At 40.1% G+C, this 19084-nt stretch overlaps 1 protein-coding gene across 1 annotated transcript; it reads right to left on the minus strand.

The window, feature by feature from the left end:
* Positions 1 to 1026: 1026 nt before the first annotated feature.
* On the minus strand, positions 1027 to 18088 carry LOC125236596 (farnesol dehydrogenase-like). The gene is made up of 7 exons (XM_048143456.1): positions 17961 to 18088; positions 6780 to 6915; positions 5982 to 6144; positions 4941 to 5082; positions 3190 to 3319; positions 1835 to 1972; positions 1027 to 1198 (listed from the first exon to the last, which is right to left on the minus strand). Exons 2-7 carry the CDS (start codon positions 6909 to 6911, stop codon positions 1154 to 1156), a joined length of 750 nt encoding a protein of 249 aa, XP_047999413.1. The 5' UTR covers positions 6912 to 6915; positions 17961 to 18088; the 3' UTR covers positions 1027 to 1153.
* Positions 18089 to 19084: the final 996 nt, after the last annotated feature.

The raw sequence follows: 19084 nt of genomic DNA on the forward strand, positions 1-19084 counted from the left end.
CTATGAGTGTGCCGTTCAGATTTGAGGAGTTCGGTTCTGACCATCATCAGCAGTTCCACTGCACCAAATATCACTGTTCTGGACGTAAGTGCATGCTGTTCTTATAAGAATACCAAAGTCACTATAAGTGTGCCGTTCAGATTTGAGGAGTTCGGTTCTGACCATCATCAGCAGCTCCACTGCACCAAATGTCACTGTTCTGGACGTAAGTGCATGCTGTTATTATAAAAATGGCAAAGTCACTATAAGCGTGCCGTTCAGATTTGAGGAGTTTGGTTCTGGCCATCATCAGCAGTTCCACTGCACCAAATGTCACTGTTCTAGGCGAAAGTGCATGCTGTTCTTATAAAAATACCAAAGTCACTATAAGCGTGCCGTTCAGATTTGAGGAGTTCGGTTCTGACCATCATCAGCAGTTCCACTACACCAAATGTCACTGTTCTGGACGAAAGTGCATGCTGTTCTTATATAAATACCAAAGTCACTATAAGCGTGCCGTTCAGATTTGAGGAGTTCGGTTCTGACCATCATCAGCAGTTCCACTGCACCAAATGTCACTGTTCTGGACGTAAGTGCATGCTGTTCTTATAAAAATACCAAAGTCACTATAAGCGTGCCGTTCAGATTTGAAGAGTTCCGTTCTGGCCATCATCAGCAGTTCCACTGCACCAAATGTCACTGTTCCGTACATAAATGCATGCTGTTCCTTTAAAAACACAAAAATCACCATATGTATTCCTTTCAGATTCGAGGAGTTCCCTCGATTTCTCCAGGATCCCATAATCAGAACTGGGTTCTGAGAAAAATGGGACCAATCTGTATGCATATACATTCAATCAAAAAAAATTTTTCAAAATCGGTCCAGTAACGACGGAGATATCGAGGAACAAACATAAAAAATAAAAAAACATACAGACGACTTGAGAACCGTCCTTCTTGAGAGATTTAAGGCGACGGTTAAAAATAGAACCGAGGGAAGCTCGGTCGCCCAGATATTAGTTAATTAATATCAGAAAATAAAATGTTCATAGGTATGTATTAATATAATTTTACAAACTGGATCTTAATTAATTTTCCACAGGACGAAAGTGCGAACATTATAATTATTTAATACTATACAGGTGAGTAATCTTTCGTGCTACATTCTGAGGTCTCAGAGCCGCTTTCCCCCGACAGGCGTGATAGTCAGCTCGTTAATCTGCAAACAAATATTTAATATAATGCGTTAATTGGGTATAACTAATAAATATAGGCAGACGGTGCCCCGTGTGCTGACGGGTTAAGAATTTCACCACCCACTTTCTTCCTGTGGGTGTCGTAGAAGTCGACAGTGGGATATAGGTTAAATTGTGGCGTAGGCGAGAGGCTGGCAACCTGTCACTGCAATGTCACAATGGATTCCTTTCAACCCCTTTTTGTCAAGAGCGTTACTGATAGTTGAAACTTAGAAGTTCATGTGCTCTGCCTATCCTTTTATGGGATACACACGTGATTATATGTATGTATGTATGTATGTATATAAGCAGAATTATACTAAAACTGGATTTAAGAAAATCACTATACAAATATGTACCTACATAAACAGCGAAACTCATATTATTATTTTCCTCATTGAGGTCAGACCCGCCATTCACTACCTGCAGTTAGGTAAGCTGTGCGTCGTGTGGTAAGTTACATTGACAGACGTTTTCGGGGCGCAGGCCGGGGCTGTCAGCGAAGCGCCATCCAGCCAGCCATCGGCAGATCGGCCAGCACCACCGTCGCCCCCCTGGTTATTGACCACGTGAGCCGACCGTGGGATATACTCTGACAAGTTTACTGTCAAGTGACTCACGTTGACGGAGGGCGGGGTGGAGACCACATAGCGCACGGCCTCTGCGACGTCTTCGGGCCGCAGCGCCGGGGCCGTCAGCGGAGCGCCGTCTAACTCGGCCAGCACCATGTCCGTGGCTACCAGGCCAGGAGATATACTCTGAAATAGGTAAGTTTTTTTTTTTTCAAAATCATCTCATCGACGACTGTAATTATGCTACAACGGTTAGGCTGTATTGTAGTGATACATGCTGATAGATAAAAAAAATGTTGAACATAAATATGTTCAACATTTTTTTTATCTATCAGCATGTATCACTACAATACAGCCTAACCGTATTAGGTACTTATAGACCTAAATAGGTACTTATAGACTACGGGAAAGCACCGGACTTACATTGGACGGGCTGTCAAAATCGCTTGGTGTGGCTCTACCCCGGATACAGCAGGTTCCTCGTGAGAACTTACACACACAGTCGTTATCCAGCAGAGACGCCGTGATGCCGGTGCCTTTCCTCTGGTACCCACAGTTCAATCGTGTTCATGAGAATTCACAGTTGTCTTGATCTTACTAACCGAAGTCAAACAGCTTAAGTATCAAAAGAAACTGTTATTCCGGTGACAGCCAACTTCTCTTCTGGCTATTGTGAACTCACCGTTGTTTTGAACTCACGATCACACAGTTTGTTTTCCAGAGAAGCTGTGATGGTGGTGACTGGGTGCTAGCCTAGATTACCTAATACCGCTCATGAGTTGTCTATCTCGCTGCAGTCGCTGCCGAACAAGACACACTTGTCAAGAGAAGCTGGTGAAGACATACTTGTCCTCTGGGCTTAGCTGTTGTGAACTCACTGTAGTCTTGATCTTGCAGAAGTCATACAGCTCGTCGTTCAGAGACGCTGTGATGCCTGTGATCGGTACTGTTGAGTCGTGTCCATCAGAACTTACACATGGCTTGTCAAGAAAAGGCTTGGCCTCTGGTATTTCCTGTTGTGAACTCACCATTGTTTTGATTTTGCTGCACATATCACAAAGTTCCTTATCCAGAAATACTGATGCTGATGGTGACGGCGTGATAGCCTGAGTACCTGACTGCTCAAGACACAATTGACAAGAGAAGCCGTCATGCCGACGAAGGCATACTTGTCCTCTGGTCTTAGCTGTTGCGAACTCACTGTTATTTTGATCTTACTGCCGAAGTCACACAGCTCCTTGTCCAGAGACGCCGTGATGCCGCTGACGGCTTCTCCACTAGTACTGTTCAATGGTATCCATCAGAACACAGCTTGTCAAGAGAAGGCTTGGCCTCTGATAATGATGGCGGTGGCCGAGTGCTTTCCTGGGTTTCCTACCTACCTACTGTTCATGAGAACTTACAGTTGTTTTGATTTTGCTGCCGAAGTCGCACAGTTCGTTGTCGAGAGACGCCGTGATGCCGGTGACGGCGTGCTTGGAGCCCGGGTACACGTTGAACATCGTGTCGAAGGGAATGTAGTGGCCCGCGATACTGAAACATTTTACGAATCTAATGTCATGATTTTTGTGACTCCTATTGTAAGTAGGTACATTCTAGAATATTTTCAGCTACATGACGACATATATAGGAAACGAGCTTAAAAACCTACAGGTTGTATGAAATAATAACTTTTAGTGTAAAGCTTGAGTGGACACTTGAAGAGGAGCGTTCAGCGGGGCGTGTGGCAGGGCGGACGGGCGTACGTACACCTAAATTGAGCGTCGCGTCGACTGACACTTGTATGAGATGAGTTTCAATTGTTTGACATGCACTCCGCACGCCCAATATAAGTAGTTATAAATTTAAACGTAATTTATGGACTTTTAAACGTTTGAAATAAATGATTTCATTCATTCAATATGAGCATGCGCACAGCCTTATGCGTTTTCACATTATCCGATCCGGTATCGGATGTCGGACCGTCCCGATATCCCGCACATTGGATGAATCGATGAAATCCTTACAACTTCCGATGTCGGATCGGATGTGAAAACGGACTTACGCTTACAATTAGACAGGTGTCTATCAACATCGATGTCATCATTGTCATCTAAGTCCGTTTTCACATTATCCGATCCGATATCGGAAGTCGTAAGGATTTCAATAGAAAAAATCCAAGATGGCGCCTATAATGTATGGGATATCGGTCCGACATCCGATATCGGATCGGATAATGTGAAAACGTACTAAGCTTGATCTGACTCTTCACTAGTTTAAGTTCTTAAGATAAACGAGAGGTAGATACCTATTATAGGTACTAAATTTCAAAACCGCTGGCTCGAGACAAGCGAGTGATTAAATTTCCTGTCGCGGTCCATCAATTAATCTCGATTGATTGAAGCTAACGGAGGTTATTACGCGAATTACGTGAGCTCTTCAACCTCTTTGCGAACTGGGTTGGGGAGCCACTGCAAATGGTACTAAGATAGAGTCTGGCCCCGTAATAGCCGAATAGCACTTCTGTGACGCCAAACCCCGCCAAATCGCTCTTGCTGGCGTATTGGCGCGTCAGATCCAGACTGCAACTGCAGACTGCAGAAATACCATTCGGATAAGGGACTGCCCCCGTAGCCGAATGGCATTTCTACGACGCGAAACGAAAACGAAACGCCGCGAAAGGTAGTCTGGCTCGTTTGGAGTCACAGAAATGCCATTCGGCTATTTACGGGCCAGACTCTACTTCTACGAGCGTTTCGTTTCGTGAGCGTTTGTTGTGCCATTCGGCTACGGGGCCTGTTGGGAAAAAGAAAAGTAGTGAAATGTATGTGGTCCAACTGGTCCAATAATATTACCTTTATCACTTTATCTTCAGACTCTTTCACTCACTTCGTATTTCTCTGTTAAACTGACCACAGTGTGCGTAGCCGAATGCACAAACGCTCACGATAATATCTCTTTCGTAGCTAATCTATCTCTATCGCTCTTGCGTATTGGCGCGATAGAGCCAGGTACATTTCTGCGGCGAGCATTTCGTTTCGTGAGAGTTTGTGCCATTCGGTTACCCTGTCGACGTTGACAACAACCAAGTTCGCAACAACGCAAGGACTACATCACGTTGACTTCCATTCCACTTTCAGTATGTTTTCTTCTGTCGTTTGCTTGTTGAACTAACCTGTTAATGTTGACGATATGTCCGTCGACGCCGCGGCGTCGCATGGAGGCGACAGCGTGCCGCGAGCACATCACCACTCCTTTCACGTTCACGTCAATGCATTTCAGCAGGTCTTCCTCTGGCGTTGGCTTCGGACCAATGTCTGGAAAATATAGAGTCACACGTTAGAACTACCAACCATGTGTCCCTAATAGATGCCATGATACGTTTCATCATTGTTCATTGACAACCAAAGTCGTCGTGACAACTATCATCCCAAATACTGTCACTGCCCATTTAGGTAAAGTCTACCTACATCTTATAACTTCAGAAATTTTGGGCCCCATAAACGCCAGCATTATTTGAGGCATTTGAGCCTATGCCGTAGCCGTAGTGAAGTAAAAGGTACCACATTATCACACTTAAGCACAGATTAATACTAAACTTAAGCAAAAGGACAACGAAATAGCGACATTGTGGCACGTTTTAATTAAGAACGTCACATTCGTATAGCACCTAAAGTAACAGTCTCAATCGTAAGGCAAAAAGGTATAGGTACCTCCAGCAGTATTTCTAAAATCTCGCAAAAATCTGTACTCCCATGAGAAGGCCAAGGCAACGGTGCTTAACCGTGACGCAATTTAATTCTTAGATAAGAGAAATATAGATATATTTGCTGTCCTTGTCACTCTCCAGTCATGCCGCTGGGAAAGAATTGACGAGCACGACCCCGCCTAGCGAGTCCAGCTACTGGAACACGTACGCACGCACTGTTGCCGTACTTGTCACTCACCAGCACTCTGTGGTCACTAGTCATGCCCCCGGGGAAGAAGACGCCAGCATTGTTGACGAACACGTCGACCACGCCTAGCGAGTCCAGCCACTGGAACACGTGTGGCTGCGACACGTCGCGCTGTTGCCGTCCTTGTCACTCACCAGTCATGCCCCCAGGGAAGAACACGCCAGCGTTGTTGACGAGCACGTCGACCCCGCCTAGCGAGTCCAGCCACTGGAACACGTGTGGCTGCGACACGTCGCGCTGTTGCCGTCCTTGTCACTCACCAGTCATGCCCCCAGGGAAGAACACGCCAGCGTTGTTGACGAGCAAGTCAACCCCGCCTAGCGAGTCCAGCCACTGGAATACCGCCGCGACCTCGTGCGGCTGTGACACGTCGCACTGTCTGCCCATGATGCTGCCCTTGCCTTTGACGCGCGACTGCAGTTTCTGGGGGGAATTTAAAGTATCGTCAGACCTATAGAAAGTAACTTAAAACACAGCTCATTTTAACCGAAAAGGTTCTAAGCACTCTCTTTCAGATGCTTTAACTTAATCACAAGATTCACGAGGCTTTCCTCAAACCTCATGATCCACATGGATCACATATGCGCCCCCTAAGCAGTCTACTCTTACTGGCTATATGTTCTATCCTGATCCTGACAACACCGACGACAACTAACGATACATCAACTAATGGCACTCCCCTCACCAGCCCAACCACCTTCATGCCCCGCAGACGCCCGGCAACTTCCTCGATGCCCGCTGTCGCCACCACAGTCTTACTAACAATGCTGACCCAGCATGCAGAGAACATCAACCTCAACTAATGTCCCTTTAACCACCTTCATCCCCTCGTCAGCCAGCGTAACGCACACCGATGCCTCGATGCCCGCTGGCTGTCTCCTGTCTTGCTGACCTAGAGCTCTGTAGAAGACCCACCTCAACCATCGGCGCTCTCCTGGCCAGCCCAACCACCTTCATTCCCGCATCAGCTAGTGCGACGCACACCGTCGGATGCCTGCACTAGCCCCTGTCACCACCGCTGTCTTGCTGACCTAGAGCTCTGTGCTAAAAACACCAACCTCAACCAAAGGCGCTCTCCTGGCTAGCCCAACCACCTTCATTCCCGCGTCAGCTAGTGCGACGCACACCGCCGCTCCGATGCCCGCACTAGCCCCTGTCACTAATGCGGTCTTGCCCTCCCAGCGCTCCATTATCCTGAGAATATAAGAAATTATCAAGTGAAACTAACTGATCTATTGATACTCATCATGTATGTTATGAGTTGAACTGTTGTTGATGGAACAATTCGCATGTATGTACTGGCCCCGTTTTTTTGTGAGCGTTTCGTGAGCTTTTGTGCATTCGGCTACGCACGCAGATGTAATTAGTGCGAAATGTTTTTCCTTCGTATTTTTAAAGGAAACTCACGAACGTGTCATGCTATTTCAGTCAGTTTCAGTACTTTCAGTACAAGAAGTAAGTTAGCGTTGACCGAACTACCTTCGTATTACTCTACCGTCTCTTATTTGACTCATATGTACACTCTCCTCGGTATTGGTAATATTATATAGAATATCAACTAATATTAGCATTCTTCTAGGTACTAAATTTGTCTTTTTACACACAAGCGCGACTTGTCCATCTATCTATCTAATTAGGTAAATAATTTGTGTTCATTGGTAATTATCCTATTTAAATTATAAACAAACATCACCAAATTCCAATCATCAGCTTATTCAAAATGTTGAGGAAAAAATCTGTAAAAATAAAAACGTACCTAAATCGTAAACAAGGTGTTGAACTTAGTCCAGTTACAAAATTGCCCATAAGGAAAAAACCCATTCTGAGAATGATTTTGATCCAAATGTAGCTTAATCAATTACCCCCTTATTCATAAACGTTCACTAAAGTTATCAAGCCAATAAAGTTCGTTTGTCCCTTTCTATCACACCAATAGGTCGGAAAAGGACAAACGAACTTTATCGGCTTGGTAACTTTAGGGAAAGTTTATGAATAAGGGGGTTGGTATTTAGCAAGGACAATGTATACGGGACAGGCAAAGCCCGTACTAATAAAGCGTACCCCTAAGTAGCTGAAATGTAAAGCTATAATTATGGCGCTGTTTCGCAGAAGTGGCCAAAATCATAAATATTTTTTTTATTTTTTATAAGAACAAATGACATGCTTCTTTATTTTAATATCATGATATCACGTCAATACACATTAATCACATTATGAAAAAAAATTGTGGGCATCATCAGTGTAGTTGAGCATTTTTCAGAGCGTTTCAACTTTTTTGATTTCGGTGGCAGCATTATTACCCAAACCCCGTAAGCGTAGCATGAGTTTTCTTTGTTTCTGGTAGAAATCCGCGACTTCTATATAAATTGACAAAATTTCATGTGACTTTCACAGGAATCACGTAAAAATGCTGCCACCGAAATAAAAAAAAAATAACGCTCTGAGAAATGCCCAGTTATGATAGAATTTAATAGGTGGCGCTAAAAAATCGAGCTACGATTCTTAGTATGAAGTATGTAAATCCTATATAAATAATCCTTGGTGTGTATATTTCGGTTACATTTATTATTATGTCACACCATTTCATTGTTTTTATGCAGTTGCGAAAAAACGTACCTATATATTGTTTTATTTATAACAATTCAAGCATAATTATTAATAAATGAAATATTACATACCTATTACCTGTTTAGAGTCAATTGTAATATTTATATCAACCGTTGTAGCATCAACTTCAAGGCCATCTGCCTAGTGCATAATGCAGAACTATTCCATAATATATAAATGCTACCTATACACGGTGTAACATGAGAAAACCGAAAGATTTTAACTACGCATTTCTGAGGGCATAATAAAGATAAAATGTTATATGACGTCAAGCAAATTTCCCAACAAAACATTTTTTTTGTGCTATTACATGTATTTTCACATTTTTTTTATACTACGTCGGTGGCAAACAAGCGTACGACCCGCCTGATGGAAAGCGGTCACCGTAACTTATGGACGCCTGCAACTTAAAAAAAAAAGTGTCACATGGGCGTTGCCAACTTGCCACCCCATTACAAACTTATTCCTAAACCTGGCAAATAAAATAAAAATTTACATTATTTTTCTACAAAATGCTTTTTTTGCTATGAGTTACTTTTTTGATATCTATCAACGAGGATAGTTATAATAAATTATGTCCGATAACGTCATCACCGCTATCAAAACAGTGTTTTTTTTCTGAAAAATAATATGTATGCGAAGTCCCGAAAAGTTTATATGACATTTTACTGTTCCAATATGATGAGGAATACGCTGTTAAATTTATTCGGTTTCCTCGTGTTACACCATGCTGTTCATTCATTCATAAATCGAATAATTAAAAATTAAGCCAAAGCCAAACTTTCAGGCCAAAGAATAATTACCTATTGACTTGATTGGATTGAATCGAATAGGTATAGTATAGTTACCGGCATAAAGAAGTGATGATCTCTGTACCTTGTCGCTTTTAACACCGCATCACACACATCACATCATGTCACAGTTTCGTTTACTTTCAACCCCTTATTTCCCAAGAGTGGCACTGAAGCTTTAGTAGTTTCATGTGTTCTGCCTACCCCTTTATGGGATACAGGCGTGATTGTATGTTGTTGTCGCTTTTAATCGTTTGACAATTTCGTATGACATTTCAAACAAGATGTTAATATGACAAGATACAGAAATCATCACACATTTATGCCGGTGACTGTACCTAATGCACAAATCTGTCAAAAGATTTATACAGAGTGGGGCCTGTAACAAAGGCGAAGAATTGAACTGTAGGCTATTCTCCTTATACTGATCAACATTTGTTCAGTGACTTTTAAAAATTATGAAGTCTTTAAATTTTTAATTTTTCATACAAAATAAATATTAGCTTCAATGTACGCCATTATTGTTCTCATTGAAGTTGTCTGTCACACTTTAGACTTAACAGAATTCGCAATACATTACCTCTTAGAAAAAACTTTCAAGGGTGATAAAAATCAAAATACAAGTTATTTTTAAAAGTCGCCGAACAAATGTTGATCAGTATAAGGAGAATAGCCTACAGTTCAATTCTTCGCCTTTGTTACAGGCCCCACTCTGTATTTGAAAGATAGATATTTGCAATTCTCGTTTCAGTTAGGTTAGGCTGGTGGGACAACAACACCAAATTATTATAAACCGTACATACACCGTGTTTTTATTGAATTCCGAGTTTTTTTTAATTCGTAACTTTTTTCTGAATAACACCATACACCTGCGGTAGATGTTACATCAATTTCTGTTAAGAAACCGGCTTTCTGTGTTCCATATGCGATTGAAATGTCATATTTTTGTTACTTATAGTGTGTGTGAGTTAATTTTAAAGCCCGTTTCTCAATCAGCAATTAAAGTAACATCTATCGCAGGTATATGGTTTTTTTAGAAAAATACAAATTTAAGAAAAATAACTATGCCGTTCTGTTACCTATAATGGACCTAACTATATGCCAAAGTTAACGGAATATGTATAGGTATGTTAGGTACCTATAGTTTTAGTATTTTAGGTAAGTAGTATTAAAATTTTTAAAAGTGTGAAAATCTCGAAAACCAGGCGACTTTTACTAAACCTTAAAGTCGATTTTCTGGACCAGTATAAGGTGCCCTCTTGGTGGTTAAAAGGTTGTCCATTAATTACCGGGCACCCGGTATATCAACGTGCAATAATATCCACCGGCAAGGATGATTTATATAGGATTGTCAATCTTCATACTACGAGTAAGAATCGTATCTCAATTTTTTAGCGCCTCCATCTATAAAATACTAGCATTTAAATACTGCACTGATGATGCCTACAAATTTCTTTTGTTCAAAATGTGTGTTGACGTGATATCATGATATCAAAATAAATAAATATGTCATTTATTCTTATGAAAAATAAAAGCAAGCAAACATATTTGGGGAAAATATGTAAGATTTTCCCCACTTTCTGGCTGCAAAACAGCGCCATCTAGTTTTACCCCTAAAAGGCCCATACATTTCATACACTTTTTAGGGTTCCGTAATCAACTAGGAACCCTTATAGTTTCGCCATGTCTGTCTGTCCGTCCGTCCGTCCGTCCGCGGATAATCTCAGTAACCGTTAGCACTAGAAAGCTGAAATTTGGTACCAATATGTATATCAATCACGCCAACAAAGGTCAAAAATAAAAAATGGAAAAAAATGTTTTATTAGGGTACCCCCCCCTACATATAAAGTGGGGGCTGATATTTTTTTTTCATTCCAACCCCAACGTGTGATATATTGTTGGATAGGTATTTAAAAATTAATAAGGGTTTACTAATATCGTTTTTTGATAATATTAATATTTTCGGAAATAATCGCTCCTAAAGGAAAAAAAAGTGCGTCCCCCCCCCTCTAACTTTTGAACCATACGTTTAAAAATTATGAAAAAAAATCACAAAAGTAGAACTTTATAAAGACTTTCTAGGAAAATTGTTTTGAAGTTGATAGGTTCAGTAGTTTTGGAGAAAAATACTGAAAACTACGGAACCCTACACTGAGCGTGGCCCGACACGCTCTTGGCCGGTTTTTTGTATAGGCTTTGTCAGTCCCGGGTATACATCGTCCTTGATGTCCACTGTTGATTTTAAAATGATGCGACTTTGACAGTGATTTGAATAAAGCCCCACATATGCCTACGTAGTACGTAACTACTTATCTAAAGTTCCTAAATTTCTGGATGATATTATCATATTAGCTCGACCGGGACAAATGATGAACTTACTGGAAGTGAGACCTCTGCTCAGTAGGGCATGATAAAAGACTGTTGCGATGACGATGATGAGTAATTAATGTTGAAAGTACCTAAATACATACATAAATATCGTCACTACTTTTAAAAAAACTTGTATCTTCGTCTGTCAATGAAAAGAAAATTGTAGTAAATTGTATGGAATGCATACAGACTTACTGCGTTTTAACTTTGAGGTGCAGCGTGAGATACGAGATTTTTTCAAAGTACTTAGTGACGATGTATCACACTTCTCCACACTTAATTAATACTAATTAACTAATATTTTAGCATGCGTAAGTTCGTTTTCACATTATCCGAGATGATGGAGAAGATGGCACCTGTAATGTATGGGATATCGGTCCGACATCCGATATCGAATCGCATAATGTGAAAACTCAATAATAGGTGACGTTATCTTGGTAAAGGGACCTTTTATTGTCGATGGCGCTTACTGCGTTTTGAGCGATGTTCGTATACAAATACGACACCGCGGGACGTAAGCGCCATCGACAATAAGATCCCTTTACCCAGAAAATGTCACATAGGTTAACTTAAAAAAAAACTAGACACTAAGAGCCAGTTGCATCAAACCGTCTGTCACCGAAAGCGTTCGTTAAAATTGCAAACGGGACTTAATCGCGTATTTACTATGTTTTAAACACTATGTTTTAAACACTAACCTCCGACGTTTCAAGGACGGCATTGTCCCCGTGGTCTCGGAGCAGACTGGCTGAAGTTGACATCAACATCTTCTAGCTGTACGAGTTTTTCGAACTACCCGCACCTGGTCCTGACTACCCACTTGAACAGTTTGTGCACTAGGGATGTCACCTTGTCGACACACAACACTCACGATATTCGGTTTTTCAACCCGCGATATTTGTTTCTTCTTGCATTTACTAATGACCGGGTTCCATGTGGATGAGATATTAAAACCTGATTCAAACTTTCACGATTTTTACACATATTTAAAATTGCAAACGGGACTTAATCGCGTATTTACTACGCGATTAAGTCCCGTTTGCAATTTTAAATATGTGTAAAAATCGTGAAAGTTTGAATCAGCGTTCGTTAAATTTTATTGTATGGGAAGTTCCATAGACGTCTGCTGCGTGACGATGATGTGTCTGTCAAATATGGTTGATGCAACTTAATCTACAAATATGACATCGGTCACTTTAAAGCAAGAGTGAAGCTCGAGCGACCTCCATCTTTTTTCAGTTTCCATCAGGTATGACTATATAGGGTCAATAGCCGTTCAGTCTACACTACAATAAATAAATAAAACCGGCCAAGTGCGAGTCGGACTCGCCCACCGAGGGTTCCGTACCAACTTTCAAGATACGTGTACGATTTTATTTTTCCTGTAATATTTATTATAATAGCCATATTTGGTAAAAAAAAGGGGGGAGGGGGCGGTATTTTTTTACATTTCCCTTCAAAAATCGTTTTTTTTTTTCACAGCAAAAAAATTATACTAAATAGTTTTAATACAATTTGAGTTTTTTCTAACGATACCCCACTTGACCTAGTAACTTGACATTTATAGTTTGGCCCCCTTTCATTTTGGCCATTTTCTATAATTAAAATTAACAAATTTAAAAAAAAATACTTTCAGATTGTAGAGGTTCACCGTGTTCTAAATATTCCAAATTTCAAGTCGATAGCATAAATAGTTCTCGAGATATTTAGAAATGTGACAGACAGACAGACAGACATACAGACGGACAGAGCGTCGCCATAAGGGTTCCTTTTGTACCTTTTTGGTACGAAACCATAAAAAAGGGAAACATCGATCGTAAATTAGGTCGAGGCATCTGGCAGATTATACAGCAATAGGTATATATAAAGTAGGTACACATTGGTAACGGGGAACCCGTTCGTCCAACAATAATCAATCGCTATAAATGTTGAATATTAACTATGGCTCTTATGCCCAAGGAATACAATTCATAATGGATGAATTATTCCTAGACGTAATCTTATCAACAAATTACTAAACAAATGAGTTACAAGTAGGCATTTGTCCAGTAAATTACTTTCTGGTTGTGGCATAACGTAACGTATCGTATTATAAAATAACATATCTAAGCGCACGGTAGTGCGCAGGCCAAATTCCAGCAACAGGCCGCGCGCATGACGTGCACTATTTACTCGAACCGTTTCGAGCCACTTTTGACCCTAAGGGAATGCAAACCGGTAAACCGGTTTACCGGTTTCCCGGTAATTTTTCCAAATTTGGGTTCGGTAAATTACCGGTAAATATATTCAAAAACCGGTTTTTTACCGAAATTTAAATTTACTTAAAAATTGCTACAAAAAGCACTTCTGTCGCTATTTCTTCGTAAATAAACACTTGTAGATACTTCTGGTAAACACTTTATTTAGCAAGAATTCGTTTTCTACATGAAAACGTTTATTTTTTGTGTAATTTCTATGCTATATTGTAGTATTGAAAACATGTCTGTTATATCTTACCCACTGTAATACGTCGACAGTCAATACGCGCGAGAGGGATGAATGGTTGTCGTTTCATAAACGTACCTACCTAAGTATGTCTGCCGACATGTTTCGTGGCATATGGAGAGTATGGAGACCCATCATCAGGCATGAGTTCTTGCAGCGGCTAGAGTCCGTGCATTGTTGCCTGCACTGTGCGTGCCTGCATAGTCGGTTCCAAGATAAAAAACCTGATTTCTATAAAACCAACAAGTGTGGACTGTGGACAATCACAGTTGGTTTTATAAACTCCAAATTTAGAACCCGAATGAAGGATAGATAAGACCATTATTTCACTCATTCTTATTTAAATATTTGATTAATTTTTAAGATAAGACCCCCTCCTTCTCGCATTGGTATCTTCATTGCTGAGGGTCGTGAAGTCCCAATAGAATCAGTTTTATTTTGACTTTCTGTTCCGGTTCTGAAGTTGGGTATAGAGGATAGAAAGGATCTCATCTGTCCATCTTGCGACCTCTGGATCGTTAGCCATCAACCTTGCCAGTAATGATTAGTTGCTCGAGGTTGTGACCTTTTTCCCTCCAAAAACTCCAAAATTCTACGTAAACAGATGGTTGATAACCTGGTGTTGATTTTCAATTCGCGTAAGATAGACACATTTGTACGGAAGGCAATTCAGGGTATTTGCAGAATCTTCATCTAGCACCACATCTCGAAAACGTCAATGCGGTTGCAGCCTTTTTCAGACTCCAAGTCTCAGCTCCGTAGATGAAAATGAAGAAGACTAGAGCGTAAACCAAGACTTATGGAGATAATCCTTGTAGGTAGGACTCTTTTGGCCATTCCTATGCGTATTCTGTTTTTTTTTTTTTCAGTAGAACCGATATTGTCGATGTTTGCGCCGAAGTATATGAACTTATGAAGTCATCTACTGTTACTGGCCTAAGAGCATCTGTGTGTTGTATCTACCTAAAAATGTTCTATTAGGGTACCCCCTACATGTAAAGTGGGGGTTGATTTTTTTTTCATTCCAACCCCAACGTGTGATATATTGTTGGATAGGTATTTAAAAAGGAATAAGGGTTTACTAAGATCGTTTTTTGATAATATTAATATTTTCGGAAATAATCGCTCCTAAAAGAAAAAAAAGTGCGTCCCCCCCCTCTAACTTTTGAACCATATGTTTAAAAAATATGAAAAAAATCACAAAAGTAGAACTTTATAAAGACTTTCTAGGAAAATTGTTTTGAACTTGATAGGTTCAGTAGTTTTTGAGAAAAATACGGAAAACTACGGAACCCTACACTGAGCGTGGCCCGACACGCTCTTAGCCGTTTTTTCAACGGAGTTTCAATTCAATGAAAGCTACCAAATGCTTGATGACAAAATGATGCAGTCAAAGGCTTTGCTATAGTCGATGAAGCAGAGGATCATCGAAGTACTGAATTCATAAGCCATCTCTATCAATGGATGTATATTTAGGATCTGCAATTCTGCACCTTTGCCCTTGACGAAACTTGCCTGTTTTTGCGGGATCTGCCAGTCCAGGATGTGACATAATCTGCTGTGTAACACAGCACGTTTTTGGTGGGATATAAGTTCCTGTAGTTGTCTTTTACGCAATTACAAATACGTGATACTTATATGAATAATCTGTGATGATTTCTAGTGTCTTAGTTGATTTTATCGAAGATGAGTGCTAATTGTGAGATTTACCATCTAAAATGTATTTATTTTTTTTGTAACAAAGTCCTAAAACCTGCTTTTTCAAGATTTCATTAATCATATTTGTCTTTTGAAAGTGGTAGTTTAATGAACACTACTAAAAAAGCTACTTAATTATCGATTTTGACGGAAAATATTGATTTTTCATGAAATAAAATCAAAACCGGGAAATTACCGGTTTACCGGTTTTTGCGACGCTATGTCGGTAAATTACCGGTTTTGAAAAACGACCGGTAATTGCATTCCCTACGAGTAAGTGATTTATTGGTACTAAGTAACTAGACGATATAATATAACTAATACTTATACTTACCTATACATACAATAAATAGTGTAAAAGCTCGGCCACACATGCGCGTTTTGATAGCGTAGGCGGAGCGGTAGCGAAGCGTCAGCGGAGCGCAACGATAGCGGTGCGCCGGACGAACGCTGGCGTTGCGCCCAGCGGACGCCGGCGGGAACTAACGAGCGCGGATTGCGAGCGGAATGCGCGCGGATTCCGCTCGCAATCCGCTCCGCTAACGCTACGCTTTCAAAACGCTTTATGTGTGGCGGAGGCTTAAGTACTTACTACAACAACTTTATAAACATAACGAAGTTTAATAACCGAGGGTCTAACCGGAATGCAAGCACAAGGCCACCAGCTTTTTCATAGTACCTAAGTATTTCCACGTGCTTTTAACTTATAATATAAATATATTTACAATTTGTATTAACAATATAATCTTCTTGCAGCTACTTCGGCCGGAGGTTAAGTCTGGCTATCCAAAGGGGTAACTCTGCCAGCCTTCTGGGCACCATAACACACAGTGACGATTTGGGGAGCATTTTTAGGGTTCCGTACCAAAAAGGTACAACAAGAACCCTTATGGTGCGACTCTGTCCGTCTGTCTGTCCGTCTGTCACATTCCTAAATATCTCGAGAACTACTAATGCTATCAAATTGAAATTAGGAATAGTTGTGAACATTGTAAACCTCTACAAATAGAAAGTATAATTTTTTTAAATATATTAATTTTAATTGTAGAAAATGGCCAAAATGAAAGGGGGGCAAACTGTAAATTTCAAGTTACTAGGTCAAGTGGGGTATCGTTGGAAAGAGCTCAAATTGAACGTAAATAAGCTATTTTTTATATTTTTTTTGTTGTGGAAAAAAAAAGAATTTTGAAGGAAAATGTAAAAAAAAATACCGTTCCCCCCCCCTTATCTCCGAAGTTTACCAACGAAAAATTATGAAAATTTTAGCAAACATTGGTTTTATGCTATATATTACAGGAAAAATATAATCGTGTTTGTATTTTGAATACTTTTATTTTAATTCACAAAAAACTTTTCAGATTTTTACTTTCAATTTACCCACCCTTGCGGATGTAGATCTACTTCAAATTAATACGAGATGTTACGTAAACCATCTTCTGTCCAATAAAGTAAAAACTGTTTAAATCGGTTAACATTATAAAGAATTATCCCTAAAAAACCAGGTCGCGCAAATTAGTTAGCAAATTGACCGAGAGATGTGGCTATACACTATAATACTCATTAGTGCCTATAAATATGAAAATATGAGATTATTTTTACTAGGTATTTTGAAAGAAAGTTTGTACGGAACCCTCGGTGGGCGAGTCCGACTCGCACTTGGCCGGTTTTTTTACTTATAAGTTAATTTTAATTTAGGAAATAGATTACTTTTTTATCCATATTCCTTACGCGTACTACGTCTTGTATTTTATTATTTTATGTTATGTGATATAAATAATGTTTTTAGTTATTTATTTAAATAAATGTTTTAATTAATTATGTGTTTTCACGTTCAGTCAGGACTACGACCCGGATAAAACCATTTTAAAACCTGAGCCGAATCTATGAGATGTCCGGATTTTATGTAATTACAAATAAAGTACCTATCATCAAATATAAGTACAGTCATAATTACATACCTATGTATAATTATAATATCATCAAATATGATACATCGCATATTTCCCAATGGGATAGGCCGAGATCATTGTTATTTTTTGCTACGATCGCGATCCTGACATTCCAGACAAATCCCATAGGCTTCGAAGAAATTAAAAAGTGTATTGATATCTCAAATCCCATTCGACCAGCACAACCTAGGATACCTAAAGCCGAATACCACATTCGTGGCCCAAACCAATTTTTGCTGAATTATTTCAATTAATTAAATTCTAGCCAAATTATAAACCTACTGCCGAACTTGTTTCCTTGGTTCTTGCCCAAAAGCCATAAAATCATAATAAAACTTACTCAGAAAAGATCGCAATTTACGCGCAACGAACAACAGTCGCACGCGCAGCCCACAGCACTCTCAACAATGTAGTGTCTCTGTGACTCTCATTGGAGGGAAACCTGTGGAAAGCAGACCTGCCGGCCTCGCCGGAGTAACAACCGTTCACGCTATGTGACGATCGGAACGCTACATACACTTACTGTTTTTATTAAATAAATAAATAAATAAATATTATAGGACATTCTTACACAGATTGACTGAGGCCCACGGTAAGCTCAAGAAGGCTTGTGTTGTGGGTACTCAGACAACGATATATATAAAATATATAAATACTTATATACATAGAAAACATCCATGACTCAGGAACAAATATCTGTGCTCATCACACAAATAAATGCCCTTACCGGGATTCGAACCCGGGACCGCGGCGTAGCAGGCAGGGTCACTACCGACTGCGCCAGACCGGTCGTCAAAATTAAGCCACTACAGAAGAGCCATAGGCAGAGATAGCTAATGCTTACGAAGCGTAAGCGACTGTGACATTGGCTAAGGTACCCTGTGTGCGTAGCCGCATGCACAAACGCTCACGAAACGCTCTCGATAATATCTCTTTCGTAGGTATCTATCTCTATCGCTCTTGAGTATTGGCGCGACAGAGCCTGACTACATTTCTGCGGCGTTTCGGTGGCGTTTCGCGTCGCAGATATGCCATTCGGCTACGGCACCTGCTCAGCAAACCTTGACTACTACCTCAATTATCTAAACTGGCCCTTATAAAACAAGTAATTAAGAACACAATAGGTACTGTGGCAGTCTTGATTGTAATTAGATATTGTGTCTAACGAGCGAAGTATAAAATGTCAGTGTTTGTCGTCCTAAGAACAATAAGGCACACTTAATATTATAGTTTTTTTCTCCTCAATATAGTTCGCGTGCTCATAGCCTACCTGATGCAAAATAATCATCTAAGTAACCTTCAATACTTCGTAAAATAAAAGATGCAAAAAGAAAATTACCGGGTCGATTCCGGCAAGGCTAATAAAAAATTCAGTCGCAATTAAATTACTACTGTTGACAAAAAGGTGCATTTTAAAATTCGCTATGGTTATACTTTGATTAAAAAATCAAGTTGGCTTCAGAA

The sequence above is a fragment of the Leguminivora glycinivorella genome, chromosome 19, assembly GCF_023078275.1.
Source record: "Leguminivora glycinivorella isolate SPB_JAAS2020 chromosome 19, LegGlyc_1.1, whole genome shotgun sequence".
Taxonomy (NCBI): domain Eukaryota; kingdom Metazoa; phylum Arthropoda; class Insecta; order Lepidoptera; family Tortricidae; genus Leguminivora; species Leguminivora glycinivorella.